The sequence below is a fragment of the Myiozetetes cayanensis genome, unplaced genomic scaffold, assembly GCF_022539395.1.
Source record: "Myiozetetes cayanensis isolate MyiCay16 unplaced genomic scaffold, myiCay2020 scf4, whole genome shotgun sequence".
NCBI lineage: Eukaryota > Metazoa > Chordata > Aves > Passeriformes > Tyrannidae > Myiozetetes > Myiozetetes cayanensis.
This window is the reverse complement of record NW_026087631.1, coordinates 58,655,091-58,674,894: the sequence shown is the minus strand read 5'-3', so window position 1 is coordinate 58,674,894 and position 19,804 is coordinate 58,655,091. Positions and strand designations below refer to the sequence as shown.

The 19,804-nt window shown below is 36.0% G+C and overlaps 1 protein-coding gene across 7 annotated transcripts in view; it reads left to right on the top strand.

Moving 5' to 3' along the window:
- Window positions 1-19,804, top strand: part of NFIB (nuclear factor I B) — a 169,954-nt gene that overhangs the window by 129,445 nt on the left and 20,705 nt on the right. For 3 of the 7 annotated variants that reach the window (XM_050328718.1, XM_050328721.1, XM_050328720.1), the window contains exons 8-10: window positions 837-1,021; window positions 10,836-11,001; window positions 14,519-14,601. In XM_050328718.1, coding sequence (XP_050184675.1) covers window positions 837-1,021; window positions 10,836-11,001; window positions 14,519-14,601 — 434 coding nt within the window. The remainder of the gene's footprint in view (window positions 1-836; window positions 1,022-10,835; window positions 11,002-14,518; window positions 14,602-19,804) is intronic. The other 4 variants (XM_050328719.1, XM_050328722.1, XM_050328723.1 and 1 more) reach the window with 2 other exon arrangements.

The window sequence follows — 19,804 nt, the reverse complement described above, 5'->3', positions numbered from 1 at the left end:
GCTCTCTTGATGTGTAGTAAAGGTGGAAACTGTGTTCTTGTGGAGTGTGGTAGAAGAAAATTCTTCACTTTCAGACCAACAACTTGGCAGTAGAAAGATGTACTGTACATTCCTTTCACTATGAAAACAATGCCAGTTGTTTAGACACTGCACACAGATTATAACTGGAGAAGTGTATATTTGTGGGAAATGGAAAGAAAGAGAATTCAAAGAAAAAAGAAAAGTGTACATACTTCTTTGTTTGTCAGAGGTGATGTTATTAGATGGATTGGTTTCCAGGATCTGAAGTTGGATGTTCATTAGCTTTTTCGTAAAGGTCAGCAAATATTCATAGCAATGTTGCTAAGTAGACATTTTCCCCTGTCCCCAGATAAGGTAGATAGAGTGCAATGCAATGAGGAATCACTAACTGTTCCTTGGGTCTTGTTTACTTTCCTCAGTGTCGTAGTGCTTTGAATAAAAGTGTGGGGTTTATTTTGTAAACAAGTGTTTGATTTCTTTATTTAGGCTCCAGATAGTACAACTGTGTAGTTGAAATGCCTTTTATGCTGAAGAACCGTAACTGCTTAAAGAAAAAAATGGATTAAATATGATGGCGTAACTCATAAACCCAAAACAAGATACAGTATTTACAAATTTGAAACAGTTGCACTTTCCATTTCCTGGGATTATGTGAGGGGAGGAACTGTAGGTTTTTCTATAAAAATGCCGTAAAACAGGAGTGCAGTGTATTGATTTATAACTGACTTTTTATTTTTCTTGCTGTAACACAGAGGTGAAGAATTTTAGAAGAAACAAGATGCGAAGTAATTTTAATTTTATTTTATCTTCTCCAGTCATCTCAACTAGAACTCCACCTCCACCTTCACCATTGCCATTTCCAGCACAAGCTATTCTCCCTCCTGCCCCATCTAGCTACTTCTCTCATCCAACGATCAGATATCCTCCCCACCTGAATCCTCAGGATACTCTGAAGAATTATGTACCTTCTTACGACCCGTCCAGCCCGCAGACTAGCCAGGTACTGTAAAAAGATGCGAACCCTCCAAAACAAATCCTATGAGGAATTCCAGGGCATCTAGACTGGTATCTCTCCAGTTCCGGTCTCAGAGAAATCTGGGAGATGGTATACGAGTGATACAACTTCTTCTATTAATCACGGTTGAATAAAGGGTACAGGGTAATCATATCCATTTGCTCTGTCAAGTGTAAGAAAAATACTTCGCTGATGGAACAACCTGGCAGCAGTAACAGGGCAGTCCTGGTCTTACATCCCTCTTGCAGGCTTGGTGCCTCTGTTCATGCAGGCCACCAGAGGCAAAATTCCTGCAGGATGCAGCAAGGAGTGCGTTGAAATATATATATATCTATCCAAGCACACACATGGACATGGTATATTTTATAGGCTGGCAATGAAAATAAACTCTACCAAGGTAATGCTTACCTGGTTCCATAGGCACCTGAAATTTCTTTGCGTAGTGAGCATAGCACCGCCACACAAATTCTTTTTTCCTTCCTTTTGTAGAGAACATGCAGTAGCAGATGCATTGCTGGCACCTGCTGATTCAGTCTTGTGTCTGATATAGAAAATTAACATGTTTTTCATTAGTGAAGTAATTTGTGAAGGATTGTGTGCAGAACTACTTTCCATGAGAGCACCAGCACATAGCATTAGCATGTGATCTGCACTGTAGGATAAACCGCAGTTGAGACCTGGTCTGTCAATACATGAAATATTTCCAACATCAGTGTAATCTAATCTTTACTGCTCATGCTGTTATTTATTTTTGATGCCTTGCCTGAAAGGTTCTTGTGGAGCCCTGTTGCCTATACTTTAGCATGTTTTCTGGAAGAGCCTTTGGAATGTAAACTGAAGAGACAATGGTCAGGTTTTTCTGCTCCTAAGAGTTAGTTTTCTTTGGAAGGACTGTCTTATCAGGGATGAAGGGGTTGCTATGACAGCATTTTGTTTTGTGTTTTGTTTGTTTGCTTCATTTGTTTTGTTTTTCATCAATAATGACAGGCCTTTCAGCATTCATTTTGGACACAACAGCAATAGAACTTGAGACTGAATCAAACTTTCTATGTTGAATAACAGATACAGACCCTTTGAGCTGTGCAGAAGGTCATGGTAGCTATTGTCCCCTTGGGCTAATTCCCTGGTCCAGCTGCATGACTTTCTATGCATTTAATTGAAAAAAAAAAACCAAAAAAACCAAACACCAAAACCAAAAGAACGAGTGGGTCCAAAAAACTAACATTTACTTTGAAGGGAGAAATCTTAACTGTGATTTTTGTTAGTTACAATATTAATGCAAATTAAACCAAAAAGTGATCATGAAGTATGTCGACTTTAGAATACAAATTGCACATGGATTAAAAGTCTTTCAGTCCCATATAGCATTTTTGCTGAGACTCAGCTGGGAATGTTGCATGCAGGACCTGATTTTAATTTGTGTAAAATTTCCATGAATAACAAAGTCTAATTAAGACACCCATTAAAAGTCCTTAGCGTTAATTCAGTGCAGAAAATCTCAGAGTTCTGTTGGATTTTTTTTTAAACTGATGTCTTAATTAGGCACTATTAGGGGAAAAATTATGCAAATTAAATCAGGCCCTTACTGTTATGCCTTTCTTTAATTATTCAGTGCTTGTTTTACTTACATTTTGATTTCTTATATATGTTAAAGGAGCAGATTAGGTAATAATCTCTCTGGATTGTTTCGTGTTCTGCTTTGGATCATTACTGAAAAAAAACCCCAACTATCTTTCAGACAGTTGAAAAATGCGCTATCTTACAATTTTAACATTGGGGAGTATATTAACTGAGCAGGAGTTACGCCTTCAATTTTTTGCCCAGCTCTCTTCTCTTACCTCTGGTTGAAAGACTAATCTTTGGACCCTAAAAGATAAAATTTTATTCTGCTGATTTTTTTCAGAGCAGTAACAATCTGAAAACACTTCATACGCTTGTATCGTGCTATCGTAGGGAATAACAGACCTAACTGGCCTAAATTTAACACTTTAATCAGCTTTCGTAGCCTTTATATTAGGGCAAGGTTTTTAATTTCATTTGATGTTGGATTTAGTTCCTGAGAAGAGGGAATGGGATAAATAATACCACGTATGCCATTTCAGGCATCTGCATCAGCTATTCACCACATTTTATTTTAATTAATCACCATTATCAGTGGAATCTTTTTAAAATTTAATTCCTTGGAGTTCACCTCTGGTATTTGCTGTACATTGGAGTAGTTGCATGCCCAGTCAAAATATCCCTAAATAGAACACTTGAAGTTTGACTGTACAAAGAGTAAAACAGCAGGATTAATTTTTTGCTTAGGAAAAGAATCAACCGTCTGTGAAGTTTCAGTGACAAAAGGGAATTGTTCTGATACAATGGCATGCTTTGAGCCAAACCAGTTTTTCTTTTCTAAATAAAACATGAATTTTTATTCAGACAAATTTAATTATTATAAAATGCAAAACTGCATCTGTAGGAATACCACATCAAATTTAATTATACTTTCCCACCTCAAAACATACTCATTTGGATTTCAAAAGGAGAACTATGATGATCATTTCAATTTCATCTGTAGAAATAGAAAGGATGGATACCCTGACAGCATTTACCTAAAATGAACTGTTCCTCCCCAACATCTTTCAGTAATACGCTAATTTAGATTGTTACGACAGGCAACTGAGATGCCTTGTATCCCCACAGCAATTTTGAGATTAATTACATTACTGCTGCACTGATTATAGTGAGACAGTCATGCTATTCAGTGGAATACTTTAAGTAAAATTAGTTTAAAGATATAGAGCTCCCATAGGTTTCCATGGTGGGAAGCAGTGGGCAATTTTCTTGACATAATGTTAAATACTCCAAATTATGTGTGATGAACAGTCAGGAAGTTCAAACAGGCCCTTTGGCTGCAGTGAAAAATGATTCAACAATGGATGATTCTAAACAAAAGGGAGCTGTGGCTGTCGGTTTCATGAATATCTGCTTTTTATCCCCTGCTCAGTCTGGAGAATAAACAAACAAATGTACTGAACAGAAATGAACCTTGTTAGCTATAGAGCTGGACTTGTCTCTAACTAGTACTCTGAAAAGTTCCCAGGGTTTTGAGAACTGCTGCACTTTCCACTGATTAAGAATTTCAGCTGAGCCCTTTTAATTGTACTTATTTCAATGCTTTTCTTCTTAGCTATGCATTTCTGTTACTTGTTAAGACTGTGTGTGTGAGTATGTATCTGTGTTATGATGGTGTGTAGGTATCTTCAACTGATACTAGTTACTGTAAGTTTCAGGAAAAACTAATTTATTCATATGGGTCTAACCCACCTACGGTGTTTATCGATCTACAGTGTGTTGAGGTTTTCAAAACTACCACAGATTTCAAGCATGTATTTCCTTTTTTGAATGATTCCAGATGGGTGAATCTTTTAATCCTAGGAAACATTACCTTTGTGTCTATGTATATGTGTGCACACACACACATACATACACACAAACATAAATATGCACTGTGCACACTTGAAATGTTTTAATACTCAAGAGTGTATGAATCAGCTTATAGTATCAAAATCAGGCTTCCAATGAACCTGAACAAATCAAGCACAACACCACTTGTGTGGCTGAAAACAAGACCAAAACCTCCAACTTAATGCACTGTTGAATTAAACAGAAAAATTTCCTGGTTAAGTGTGGTGAATCACAGAAGAAGGATCAGCAAATGTGATGAAGGAAATAATGGGAAAGCAAACAGTTGAGGTGAATTTTGCTGAAGAATATCCTGTAATCAGTGAGAATTTTTTTTCTGACTGAACCAAGCAAACAGAAGTAGACAATCTTTCAAACTCTTTGAATATGGATTTTAAGGGCACAGTTCACATGTAACCTTAGATCAAATATTGTGATATTTTTGATGACAAATGCAGCTTTCAGTGATATGGTAAAACTGACTCCAGTTTGGAGGAGTTAAATATTGGACCCTTTTTCTCTTACAATAAATGGCTTACATATGTGGTGTCAGAGTGAACTGCTACCTGTATGGTGACTAAAATTCTTGGGCCTGGTAAAATGTACTTTCTTGCAATGTGGGTTAGTTTGCAGCTTTATTTTTTTTGTTGGTTTATCTTTGTCTGAAGACAGAAATATCTGAAGTGCTTGAGAATTGCTTCTGGAAGCCACTTATTTTCCTCTCATAATTGATTGGGATATTCAAGTTTCTGTTCAATGAAAGACATGCACACTCTTCAAGAACATCAGGCAGATGCTTTGTCATTCTTCAATACAATTGCTACAGTCATTTAGCATTGAGAAGAGAATCTTATGAGGCTCTGTTTGGGCTGGTCAAAGGGTTTCCTGTTTGTTCTTGGGAAAGTACTAGCAGAATAAGCCAAAAAAAGCAATGTGGTTTCTTCGGTATAGCTAGCACCTTTATTTGTTGACATTTAATTATTTTCAGCTTCTTGGGCAAATCCTTACTTGTAATTTTTAAGAAATTATTGGAGATTAAATAAAACAACGTGCATTGTGATTTGAAAGCAGAGAGCAAAAGAATCCTAGCTTAATGCTATCTATCAGCAAGGCATTTTAAGATTAATTGTGGTTGTAACAGATTACTTTTTATAATCTGCTCTAAATGCATAGGTATAAGTCTTCAGAGTGCACGAAATACCACGTAACATAAAGATATCTTTTGAACATTTATCTACAAAGGGATTTCCTTTCCCATGCTTTTGTCACACAAACTTACCCTGTTGTTAAGGCAAATATACAAGAAAAGATGGGTATTTCCTTGTGCTCTACCTGTTGACAAATAACTCAGATTTTACGAGCTCAGTAAAATTGTGCTTCAAGATGGAGAACTCTAGAATATCTTATGGTATCCATGTCTAAACCTGGATTGCTGAAACTGTGCAGTTACTGTAAGTTTCAGCAGCATTTCATCAAGGCTTTCTCAAATGTATGAGACTAAGAGCTTTATAGATCAAAGGCAGCACCTTGATTTCTTATAGAAAGTAGTACAGCAGGGATTTTGTCAGCCAAGAATTGGCAACAACATGTTTTTTCTAAGGCTAATTCCTCAAGCAGGTAGCTGCATGTCACACCAGATAAAGCTTTTGTATGACATCTCAGAGTGAGGTCTGTGTAAGATGTGCTGTCGCAATGAGTTACTCAGATTCCTAGTACAGAAACTAGGGAGATTCATCCTTATGAAAAGTGGTAAGGGGCACTATCAAAAAGCAAAGTACATTTCTGTTGCTATCACAGTGTTCCATAGCAGAGAGGAAATCTGTATAGTCTTGCTTCTTGTTAAGGAAATGCTTTCTGGAACCTACCAGGTTCAACCTGAGGGGGAACTGCCCTAAAATGCCTTCTACAGGCTCACTGGTGGTGCTTTTATAATGCCATTCCCTTATGTTTAGCAGAGTCTCAAAGGCATTATAATTATTATTACTCAAATAGGTAATAGTTCCATGTGTTCCACACATGAAAATGTCTGCTGTACCAGTGAGCTGTCTCCATTGGAATAATAACATGGCTATAGGATTTTTACAGGTGATTTAGCATTAGGGTACCCTAGGCAAAAAGGAGAGGGGGGAGAGTTAGAAAAATGAGCAATACTACTGGTTTGTTTTACTTGTAGATTTTCTGAAGCATCGATCACCCTCTGTGGATACCACAGAGCACAAGGAGATGGGCTCACAGACAGAACTTTTGATGATCTGTTACTATGATCTGTGAACTATGATCTTCAGGTTTATGCATGTGTAGACAAATGTGAAGGTAAGATATTTGGTATATCAACAGAGAACCAAAATGTGCAGAACTGGATTTTCTATAACTTCATCAACAAAATTAATTCAATCAGTGGTGTCAAAACTACACTGTTATATGGTTTTGTAGTGATACTGTCCAGCATAGTATCTGAACTTTGTCATTATAAGTGAGTGGAGTTGTTGAGAGGAAATGGGTGACAGTATTTCTAAATACACTGCATCCAGTTGATCACCTGGCTATAATAAAGTGAAACACAGAATTTCTTGTGAAACACAGAATTTCTATTAAAAACCTGTGGTTTGAGATGCAAATATATCATTGTTCAAGTGTAGTAATTAGGTGGAATTTAATATATATCTAGAATGTGCACAGATTAAGATGATTTCTGGCCTTTCTTAATTGTTTATTTGAAGATGCTATACATTTAAGATTCCAAAGAGAATTTGATTTATTTAATTTGGATTTTAAAGTCATCATTACAATTATTTTGTTAAAAAAAGGTGAAGATTTAGACACCAAATATATTTGAAAATTTAAGTAACAAACACTTTATGTGAATTGTTTAATAGGTAAGTGAAATTTCTGTAAATGCTAGTGGTTGCCATTTTACTATGGTAAAGACTTTTGTAACACTGGAAATAGTGATCTATATGACAAAACACTGTCCTGAAATGTAACTGAATACCTAAGGGTAAATGTGCTGATATTTGGGCATATATTTAAACAGAAGTCCAAAAGGAGGTTAATTAATTCCTGATTATAAATATGTTAGTAAAATCCCATCAGGGAAAAAATGTGTAGTGAATTCTGACTTTAAGGAAGTCCATATTAGTGTCTGTTACAGGTTTCTGTTCAGACTTCAGACCTGAGGATTAACTGAAAGTGTTTACAGTGCACACCATCAGATAGGAACAGTTCTGATATTCTGAGTTATGTTACAGCTAGTACAGCAAATACAACTCATCTGTGGCTTTGGGCACATGAATGAATTAAACTGTGGCGATTCAAGATCATGTGGATTAAAAAACTTGAAGATGTAACACATCTGAAAATCAAATTAGTCTCCAATCCAATAGTAGAAAAACGTATACCTGCACAAATCGGGGTTGAATTTGCCAGACCTTTATTGTGTTTACTTCTTTTCCTCTCCGATTTTCAAGTGCACAGCTTGTTTATCTAACACAGCTGCCTCTGTGGAATTTGCTTGAGGTTTATGCCTCAGGCATCATCTCTCTGTGAATCCGTTGATAGGCATGTTGATACCCTATTTGATGGTAACAGTTGATTTTTCACCTGTAATGCAGTTGTCTGTAAGAATCTCTTCAGAGAAAACCAGAACTAGAACCTAGAACTGATTTTATCTAAGGACAAAATTAATTTCTATTAAATTATGTGCTGCAGATATTGGTACTTGTAATTCAAGCAGATACTCTCCAAATATATATGTGTAATTTCCATGCCAAAATATCTTTTGACATAATTGTAAAAGTTAAAAGGAGAACAGGTCACCAAAATTATTTCTAGATGGCAGTTTTCAATAAGATTACGAAGGAGCTGCTTCTGAGCAGAAGGTTTCCCTCTTTGAACTAAAAACTTAAAGCTGGTCAGAGGACTTCAGACATGCAAGACAGTCAGTGTTCATGAGCTTCTACTGCTATCAACTATCACAGTCCAGGATATAGATCTTTATTTCAAAAGCTTTTAGTTTTGTGTTTCCAAAGATAATCATAGAAGTGTGAATTGAAAATAAACCTAGTGTCTGCACTTAGTTTTATGTGTGAGACAGATTTAGAGAAATACCTACCATTTAAGAAGAAACTGGGGAAAACAAAAAAAAAAAAGAAAAGAAATGTGTGTGGGGAGTCACAAACTGTATCTGCTAAAATCACTAGTGAATTCCCCGTGGATGTCAACAAGGACAGGATTTCACCCTCTAATTGGATGAAGTGTGTGATGTATTGCACTGCCGTTGTGTATTGCACAGGGAAAAACCTGGTTTACAAGAGAATGAGGTATAAGTATAATCTTTGTCTTATAAATGAACAAGGAAAAGGTTTGCTCATTTGGACAATATGGACAAAGGCTAAGGTGGACTCCATGTGAGCCATTGGATTGGGATCACTATGGAACAATATAGTGCTGTAATCTTCTTGGGCTCCTGCTCTGTCCTTCTAATTTTTTCTCATTTATTCCAATCTGTCTTTGGAGACAGCTACTTTTTTAAGCTGATGATACTGCTTTTTTCAATCCATACACGCTCCATGAAATCTACTTTCTTAGTTTTTAATAAAAGTTGATGATTTTGGTAAGGGATTCTCAACTGTTTTTGTGATGTTAGCACACCACATAAGCTAAGGCTCCTAAGGTAGCCCTCTGGTCATAGGTCAGTGACTTCACCTAGGAGCTACCTGATCCAACTGAGAGGTGGTATTCCCTCCAGCAGGCTGTGTGGACAGCTGAGGTGCCAAGACAGGAGAGAGGGTTTACCTCTGCAGCAGGCTTCCTAAAAACATTGTGAAAATCCAGTCCAACATAGCAAGCAGATCTTACTGACAAGAGTTATGTTTAGGAAGTGACTTTTTCTCATTTAGAGGGATAGTTTGTTGGCCGTTTAGTGTGCATTTTTGCTGTTATTTTTCATTGTAAGGCTTGTGATTTTAAGGAGGGAAATAGGCTGCTAACTTTTCAGTGTTCCTGCGGGCACCAGATTGGTTTCCATTTGCACTTATATTTTCTAGTGTTTTCTGATAGCCTAGTTTTAGATGTCCTAAACAAGAGTCTCTGACTCTCCCTTGGGTGCATTTGCAAAGTCTAGTAGATCACACTGCCAGGACTTTTCTCCTGCTATTAGTTTTAAATTTCCTCCTTCTTGATTTCATTCCATTACCCCAAGTATGTATTTCCTGTATTTTCCAAATAATTCCTTCCTCTTCTATGTGTTTATGTTCCTCACATACTTGCACTAATTGTCTCATTATTGTCTCACTAATTGTCTGATTATTATTTCATTACCAAAGTCTTGCCTACCTCTTTTAACCTTTCCTTGAATCAGTTGAATTGGGTCCTTTATCAGTCCATGTCTTCAAGTTATTTTAAATTTGACAAGATCCTTCAGATAAAAAGATTTCCCGTATTTCATAATTTGTACGGCTTTTTTAAACTGCTTGTGGTTCATATATTACACCATCAGTTTAAGACAGAAGTTATCAGTCACTGTTGAAAAAACATTTACTACTAACTGATTTTTATTGCAAGTTATTTACCTTTGGAGTATTTACAGTCTTGCAGAATGTCTAAGACATGTTTAAACACTGGATAAACATATACATTTACTAGTCAACTTTGCCAAATTCAGATGTGCCTAAATGTATAAAGTAGCATATTACCTTATGACCTGCACCATAAGGTCATACACAGACCGCCTCTTGTATCTGTGAAAGAAGTGTTCTTACTTATTATGCTCTTGACTTGGAAAGTTCCCATTATGAAACACTTCTGTGTTTTTGGTAGGTGGTTTTTGGCCAGATGTTATGATGTGTGTATTATAGTGCATTGTATCCAAATCCAAGTTCCCAAGCATATGAATTGTTAGCCTTCCAGTATGAGTAATCTCTGTGGACAAGTCTTTATCCTCCAAGCCAGAGTAGTATGGCATGTGAAAACAGGGGTTTCACATCAGTCATTTACTCTTCATATTTCATACATTACGGCCTCTACCTGGTTAGTTTACTCCTGCTGGGTTTTGGTACACAGACACTGCCTGAACAGCAAATATATTTTGAAACTATCTGACACATGTTGCACCCAAAAGGAGAGAAACCTTACCAAAAAGTACTACCACTTGAGCATGTCCTACCTATCAGAGAAGAGACCTGCCTGATGGCAGATATCTCCTATAAATTCATGGCATCGCTATAACAACGCGTTCCAAAATGCAGGTACTGCAACGATGGACATTTTGGAAAACCCTAGGATAGGTAGGTAGGTTCCTTAAATGCAATGTATATATTTCACAAGGCATTCTTTTGGTTTTGTTTTGTAGCCTAACAGCAGTGGTCAAGTAGTAGGGAAAGTGCCTGGCCATTTTACTCCAGTTTTGGCACCCTCTCCCCATCACAGTGCGGTGCGACCTGTGGCCCTGACCATGACAGATACTAAACCCATCACTACATCCACTGAAGGTGAGGCATCTTCACCTACAGCAACCAGTAAGTATTTCTTTAGGAAACAAAAAATGTCCATCAAAGATTCGATATGATTTCAAATTAAGGCCAGAAAAAGGCGCCTTTTCCTACTATTTGACCAAGTGGGTGCTCATCATTTTACATGGAGAGCAAATGTGACTGCAAAGCTTTTCCTCTGCTAATTTCAGCCAGTGGATCATGTTACATAAAACAAAGTTTGTGACATGACAACTAAAATGAAAGGGAAAAGCCTGCATATTTGACCACTGTTTAAGGAAAGGAAAGTGTGTTTGTTCATCTGAGGTGGACATTGTTAAGACACTGAGAAGCACACCAAGACAGCAAGGTTTTACAATGACCCACAGATGGAATTACAAACAGAGATTGGATAATTTGCTCCTCAATGAACTTTCCTACAGAAATCAAGCCTGTTTGCAATGCATACAGAATCCGAGCTATGACAATTGCATGTTAATATAGGTTGTGTCATTTTTCTCAGAAACAACTACTGTGGCAAAAGAAAAATCCTTTTCATTGCCGCAAGGGATGCTAGATCCACTGTTCGTGGTTGGTTTTTTTTTGTTTTGTGTTTGTTTTTTTTTTTTAATAGAAAATAACAAACTCCATCTTCAGTGTTTTAAGCTCTTTATTGCATATAGGACCATGGTATTTGTCCTATTATCTTCAATGGAATTGCACTTTTGGAAATAAGAGAAAAGTTGTTACTATATCTAGGCTAATCTCTTCCAAATACTCATGTTCAGTTGTGCAGAATGTTGCATTTTTACTAAATTCTGTATTCTGTAGTACTTTTACTTGGACTTGACATGGCCAGTGTTGCTGCTGTTTTTCAGAGAAGTGAAAATTTTTAGCCACTTCCATATACAGTTCGGAAAAAAATTTACCAGTCTAAAAAGAGACTCTTTAGGCCTGTTACATTAAAATAATTTTTTCTAGACCTGTTTAATATTTGAACTGCAAATCCAGTCGATAATTTTTGATCTGTGTTAATGGAGACCATAAACTGTAGGCCTTTCAGGTGTCACACTCCTTGAAATCTTTTCACTAGAATATGAAGCAGACGAGAGAGACTTGTGCATAGGTGTTGTCAATGTGTAAAAGAGAAAAAAGAGTTTAAGAATTTATATTTATTATAAAAGGATAAATTGTTAGGACAAACTACTGTTTAAGTATAAACAAATAATTATATGGATAGATTTCTGGAAGCATTTCAGCTGCTCTTTCAGTAAAGATGTTTTGTTAAGAGTGGTAGAGTGTATCTGTAGCCCCACTGGTGGTTTGTGGTACAGTTCTTGCACCTTTTAAGGGAACTGTTGCTCTAAACATTTAGACCAGAACAGAAAACTGAGAATGCTGAGTTCATGTATAGTTTCAAGTACTGATGGTTTTGTTCTGTTTGCTATTTGTCATGATCTTGCTTGGCCTCGATATCTGCGTCAGATGAGGTCAGGGTTTCTGATACAAATGGCAAAACGAGCACACACAGTGCCAGGACTGTGTTGAGATGTTTTGTGGTAATCTGATCTTAATATTCAACATTACAGGAAAGCATACCTAATCTGTTCGTTATCCTACTAGTAAGGAAATGGTTAGGACTGTATTTTTCAATTAAATCATCTCTCAGTTTCTTGTCCAATTCATGGGAACTTGGGTATCTGATTCCCACTGAACCTTAAAACATCTTAGCTTAGATAATGAAATAAGGCCTTCTCGTGCTTCCATAGCAGTTCTTCCCATTACAGCACACAAATAATCACAGAAAAAAATCCCTATGTGCAACTTTTATTTTAATGTGCCAAACAGGTGTGTATAAGTGCTTAATGCTTAGGGTGCTACGATTTTCAGAGCATTGCAGTAGCCTACCTGCTGGTAAAGCCCTTTGAAATTGGTTTGTTACTGTAACAGCAAAGAACATGAAGAAATGTAGCTTGTTGATGAAGAAAATAGCAAAAAATGAGGGATCAGGTCCTGCTGATATATAAATTATGAATATATATATGAATACATATAAACTGTATGATCAGCCTTAATAGACCCATCTCAGAAAGTGCTAAAGTTAACTTAATGGGAAAGTCAACACTGAATATACTTTATGGCACAGTTTTACTTTTATTTGCAAAAACTGATTGATTGGTTGAAAATATATATAGAAATATATTTCTATAATTTATGCTTGACCAACAAGTTATCATGATTATTCAGTCTGTCGAGAATTAAATGGCAATTAAATGACTTGCACTCCTTGTCATTATGAAGTGCAATAGCAGAATTGATTTGAATAAGAAAGAACGGCAGGCTTTAATCATATTTGGAGAACCCTGTGGCCTCCACCATAATTTCCTTCTAATAATTGGTTATTAATTTTTGTGGCAGTTTTTTGGTAAAGCCAGTTTACTGTATATAACATTTTAATTTTTTTAAATTAATGCATTTTTCTTGCTTGTATTTCCTGTGTGACATTAGTACTATCAGGCCAGTTCAGTAAGTACTCCCATCCAGCTCCTCACTTGTATACTTGTATGTGTCTGTTCATTTTTAGTGGTTTTTGCTACTGAGTCTTTGCTATTTTGCCAACAAGTTTCCAGGCTGAGATGGTTCAAGTTGCAGTATGGACATCTCCACACTGGGCAGTTGACCTAAGTTAAGACCACCTAAGTAACTAGATATGTGCCAATAAAAGCCATGGCTGGGGAATGGCTTTTAGGGATTACTGGCAGAGACCAGACAGGAATGTGTCCTGCAGGTGAAGTTTTCATATCCAGTAGCCAATCCCAGCATCACATGTCATTCTCTTTATTCAGTTTTCTGTATTTCTTCAATCTTCTGCAGCAGACAGTGAGAGACTTCTTTAAATTTTTTCCCATGGGAAAAAGTTGTTTTCTGATGAATGGGAGAGTTGAATATTTGCTATAATATTGCACAGTAAGAATTAGCTCCTTTCTTATGAAAATCCTAATCAGATTACATCCCATTTCCAAAGGCCTGTAAAGATTAATTTCATGACACAAAAGTAAACCAAACTTTTTATTCTAATTTTTGTTTTTCTTTTACAGTTGAGTTGGTTTTGTTGTTGTTTTTTTTTTTTTTTTTTTTTTTTAACCAGGGCCTTCACAGCAGTAAAGATAATGTGTGTATTCATATTTTCTCTCAACATTATAACTTCAGTGATTTCACAGCTGCTTTAGATTGGTATAATGGAAATAAGAATTGTGATTCCTTCAAATAAATATGTTAAGACATCACTTGACAAAAATTAATCAGAGGAACTATTATTTAAAAAAGACATCATTATAATTTACACATGCAGCTTCCATTGAAGTTTATAGGAATTTACACATGCCCTCCTATATATGGTCCAATTTTTCTTTTGCTTCCTCTTAACTAAAGGAAAACCACAGACACATCCTATATAATGCAAAATCATAACTCTGGATCTCTTGTATTTGTACTGTACCTGCACAAGGTAATAGTTATGATAGGTTGGTATTTTTATCAATATGTTTTGTTCTTCCTTAATCAGCCTACACAGCCTCAGGCACATCCCAAGCCAATCGATATGTGGGACTAAGCCCAAGAGACCCATCCTTCCTACACCAGCAACAGGTGGGCAAGTTTCACATAGGTGTGATAATATAGAGAAACCTTTGCGATATTACCTTCCTACGTGCTGCCACTGTTATCTTGGACTAGATTGAAATACTAAGGGTTTCAGTATTTGTCATGTGAAGATGAAGTTTATTCAAAGCAACTGAACCTTTTGAGAAATACCAGTTTAGCCTATGCTGTATTTCTTAGATTTGTGCCATCTTAAGGAACTGCTAACCGTATTTCTTTCATTATTTTATTTTTTCAAGAGCTCATACATGTAATTTTTAATAGAATTTTAGGAAGGAGAATGGGCTGTTTAAGAAACAAATACTGATTTCAAAATCTGTTTAAACAAATAATCAAAATTTCCAAAGCAAAAAGTCCAATTTATTATTTGCAAACTATTTTGTTTTTTCCCCCCAGATATTAACACATTTCTTCATTTTAGTTTTAGAAGATCAGTTATAAAACCAAATTCTCAATGCAATACATCATCACTTATAGTTTAATAGGCTTACATTGGTCTGCTGATTTCAAATGCGATAAACCCATGTTTTTGTTCTAGTTTTTTATATCATTTATGTTTCAAGTAGCATTTTGAATTTCACATCTCATTAATGCTGTAAATTTAATGCAAATGAAGTGTTTACCCAAACTGTAAAAATATACAGCCGAGATTAATGGCATACAAATAAATTAGCTGCAGTCAGTAGCAAGGCCATGCACATACAGAAATGATGCATTAATAGTAGCAAACATGAATTCAGACCCTTTCGAATTTTAACATACTTTATGATGTGTGTTTGTTTTCCTCCTAGATTTTAGCAGTAGAGTACTTTGAAATTCACAGCGTGTAAAATCTTATAAAGAAAAAAGCTGATTGGGGCAGTAAGAAAGGGGCTCTTAAGTAGTCCTTGGTATTTGTTGTAATGTATTTTTTGTCAGACTTGGTTTCCTGTCAATAGTTTGTACACATAGCTGCTTAATTTTTCAGTAAAACCTACCTGTTCTGCTTCAGCTGGAACTCCCTATCTCTACCCACTCTGAGGGCAAGGTGGCAGTATGTCCGTTTTAAAGGTCACCACATGCAGAGTTCAGAGAAAATCATAAAGATGATAGTTTGTTTAAAGTAATTGGTGCTTTGCCAACTTTTTTTTTTTTTTTTTAACTAGTGAGACCTAACTGCTAACATCTGTACATTCTGAAAATACCAAATTACATTTAGTGGGTTTGCCAACCATTAATTTCTCAGTAAATTTTCTGGCATAGTTTTGTTGGGGGTTTTTAACCTCTCCAAGATTTTTGCATTATGAAATGTTTTGCAATTACTGTAACATGGTTCTTTTTAAAACATACACAGTATATGTTTATTGTGTTTTAAAACACACACAATGTCTCTTTCTAAGCCCAGTGCATGTAATTTGTGGACTTCTTGAGAAGTTTTACACAGTATCCTTTGAAACATCTCTGGCATCCAGTTAATTTCGGAATGTGCAACATTTTTTTTCACTCCATATTTTTGGACACCATTTTTTCTGAAAATTTGCTACTGCCTAAGCCATTCCACCTTCTTCCAAGTTCACTGAAAGGCTTACAAACTTTTGTCGCATGCCAGAAAGTAGTGGATTTAATTTCTCCTCGATGAGCTTGTGACATAAAAAGCATGCATTGCTTATGTTATGCATCATCTAATTATTTTTGGCTTTCTGCAGATAGAAATAGGTTTCAAAATTTCAGCTGTGTCATTTGAATATGAAAGTGAGAGGGATCTCAAGGGTCATTGGCATTTACATGCACTGCGTCTTAAACTCCTCTTCTTGGTAAAACAATTGGCCAGGTGGCTTAGGGGAGAGGGGAAACTAAGTTACATCTCACATGCACTTCTGAGTGAATTATTCAATGCCACTTTGTTAATGTTCTTGCTTATAAAATATATTACTTAATAGTCTCATTATATTAAATCAAGAGCACTAATTGGTGAGCAATGAGCCATACAGTAAATTTAAAAGTTGTGTTATTGTCATTGCTGTTCATTCTCTGTTCTCTTCTAATATATGCAATGGACATGTCTGAGCTTGCCTGAGTGTGTTTGTGTGTGTCTATGTATGCCTATACATGTGTAGGAAATTAATGAATAGAATGTACAGCTGAAACCACTTGAAAGAACAGAATACTTTACAACAAAGTTTTTCAGATGGATAGATATGAATATGAAAGTATGTATAAGTAAGTTTCTAATTAATTAGTTACCTTCACTCAGCTCTAAAGGCATGTTGGAGATGACAGTGCCATATACATATATTACCCAGAAAGTGAGGTAGAGCACTGAGATTGTCTAAACAACTTCAGTAGAGCAAAGGTTATCCGTTGGTAAAGCAGAAATGGGATTGATTTACTATGTCCTTTCATTACTTTACAACAGTTTAAAAGAGACCACTCTTCTTGTGGCAGATTTTAAATGCATTTGGTTTAAAGCAGCCCATGATGAATGAAAAGAAAAATCAAGGGATACATGAAATAAAGGCAATCAATCATTTTGTATTACTGGAGAGAAATTCTAAATTAGAAAGCCAGTGGTTTTAGTTCCAGAGAGGTCTTTTAAATATTCACCATACCCTGTAATGTACATTGACCCTTCAAGAATAAATATTGTCACTGGTACATTTTTTACCTCATTGGAGGAGTCTTTATGAAGATTTATTCTCTCTGGTTATGAGAAATATTGGCATGTACCCTTGCATACTTTTTATTGTTAAAAAGAACCATTGTGGAGCCCATTTAAATTACAGTAACCACAATAAATTTAAACATTACACATGTATTTTGCAACACATGTGAACACAGAATCTTAACTCAGTGATAGCTTTCTAGAACTTCCAGTAAACAATTTATAGTACAGTTGACCTGGAATACTTATATTTAGATGGGAAGCACTGAATAAAACTTAGAAAGACAGTGCATAATAGGACCAGTGAGAGAGTTTGTTAGCTTTTACTGGTATAGATACTGGGAAAATATGGTGTTATATGCACTACTTAGCATGTTACATTGATAGTTAGGAAGACCAGGTTTTATTGGGGAATTATAACTATGCAGTCCACTTTCTGATGCAATTGCTAGTGGGTCTTCCCATTATCTGCCCTGAAATGCCAAGTATTCTTATACTGTGGCATGAATAGTTACAATACATACTTTGCTTCAGTGGCATATAGAGAGTCACACCTATCTTGTCATTTTGTTGTAAAAAAATTCATGTCAGCCCCCTCTGTATGTTACAAAATAATAGTGACCAGTCATCTTTCTTTTCTTGAAAAGGGGCAAGGGAAGTGACAAAAGCTAGTATCTGAGGGACAGTTTTTCTTAATTTTACTGTTGGTGGTTGGTGGAATTGTTTTATGAAGTCCAATCTAGTGCTCAGTACTCATTTGTGTTGAAATATCTTAAATTGTGAATAAAGGGTTGGATAACCTTTCCAATTATATGGGAACACCTTTTTCTCCCTTTCTTTTTCTGATTTACATTCATTGAAGATTTGTGGTTTCTAAGCCTAGACTAGAGGAAAAAGCAACAAACAAACAAAAGTCAGTAAAATTTAGCCTTCTGCAAGTGGACACAATTCCTTGCCAGATTCTATTTGTGTCTCTGTTCTTGTGTTTTATTAACTTGTGATGGCATTTCTGTAGCCTCAACTTTCATGGATTTATTATGTTCTTGAAATGACAGACCCCTAGAGTCAGGTTATATTGTTTTTGGCAATAAAGCTAGAAAGTTGCCAGAACATTAGTTGTGCACTTTACCTGTGTAAACAGTATAAAAGGATAGATGGATGGATGGATACATACAAAGACATTTGTATTTGTTATAAATACAGATTAATGGTTTCTGTAAGATTTCTGTTAGAATGAATGAAATAACTGAAAGATTTTCTTTCTTGACTGTTTACTTGTTTTATACACCTTGGGGCATTGTATGGGGGATTCTATTTTTAATTAGAAAACATAAATAAACTGAAAAACCTTGAGGTCTGTGAAGACAATGACCTCTAGACCTTTCTTGTCACAGTAAATGGTGCTAAGTAATGCTGGCCCAATTGCTGAGGAGCTACTGTACTCCTCCAGTCTTTACTCTGATAATCACTGTGGTATGGTTTTCACTAGAGCTCGGACTTTCTGGGTATGGTATATTGTACTCATTATTTTCATACAGCTTTTGCAATTATGAGTCAGACATTTTCAATGTACATAGTAAAAAGGTCTCTAAAATGCAAAATCAGAAAACTGTAGAAGGCTTCTTATTTCCTATGAATGTCTTCCCTGTCTCCTCAGTAGGAAGTTGTTCTTACCAGATGTATCCTTTATTTACTGAGTTGCACAGTTCAAAATGCAGTTCTCTTCATACTATTCATCATGGAACTTGCAAACTTAAATATCCACTGAACACAGAGTATTCATTTGCAAAATGTTTTGGGTCAATGTCACTTTTGCTTTCAGCAGCAGGCTGAAAGAAGAACACAAGTGGGCTCTTAAAGAGAACTTCTCAGTAAACTCAGGAAACAAGTTATCAACACTCTGACTGTTCTTATTGTGTCCCTTATCATAATTGACAGTTTGACGTAAAACTGGGTCACATGATCACCAGGGAGGTATGTAAATGGCTAAGAGGTCACCTTTCACATATACTTGCTGGAAAGGAAACACATTTAAAGGAAGTTTCAGTCAAAACAATGACAATATGCAAATGATAAGTTTTATGGGCTTTTCTCGAGTAAGAGAAGCTAGCAAAGTCTCCTATTACACTTTGTAAAATATATATCTATTTTGCTTAGCTATCACGGAAGCTTGAAATGAATGTTAGTCTTGGACAGCCCCTCTATAAATACAAGACTACAAAATCTGATTAAATTCTAACCCCTAAAAATTATTCATACTATGATTAAAGATTGTGCTCTTGCCTATGGGCTTATAATGTATGTGTGACTTGCATACTTAAAACTCTGCAGGATGGTTGTGCTTGAAAGGTGCCATTTAAACTGTGAAGACAGCTGCAGTGAAATCTAGCTCTTGGGTAGAACTTCACATCAGTCTCACAGCTCTGGAAAGTGCAAAACAAAGTCAATTTCCTGACATTTTACAGAACAGAAGCACTTGTTGGTCTACTGCTCTGCTTCTGTTTGGGCCTCTGGCCCCTTCCTGTAAGGTGGTTGAGGTGAATGAGAGAG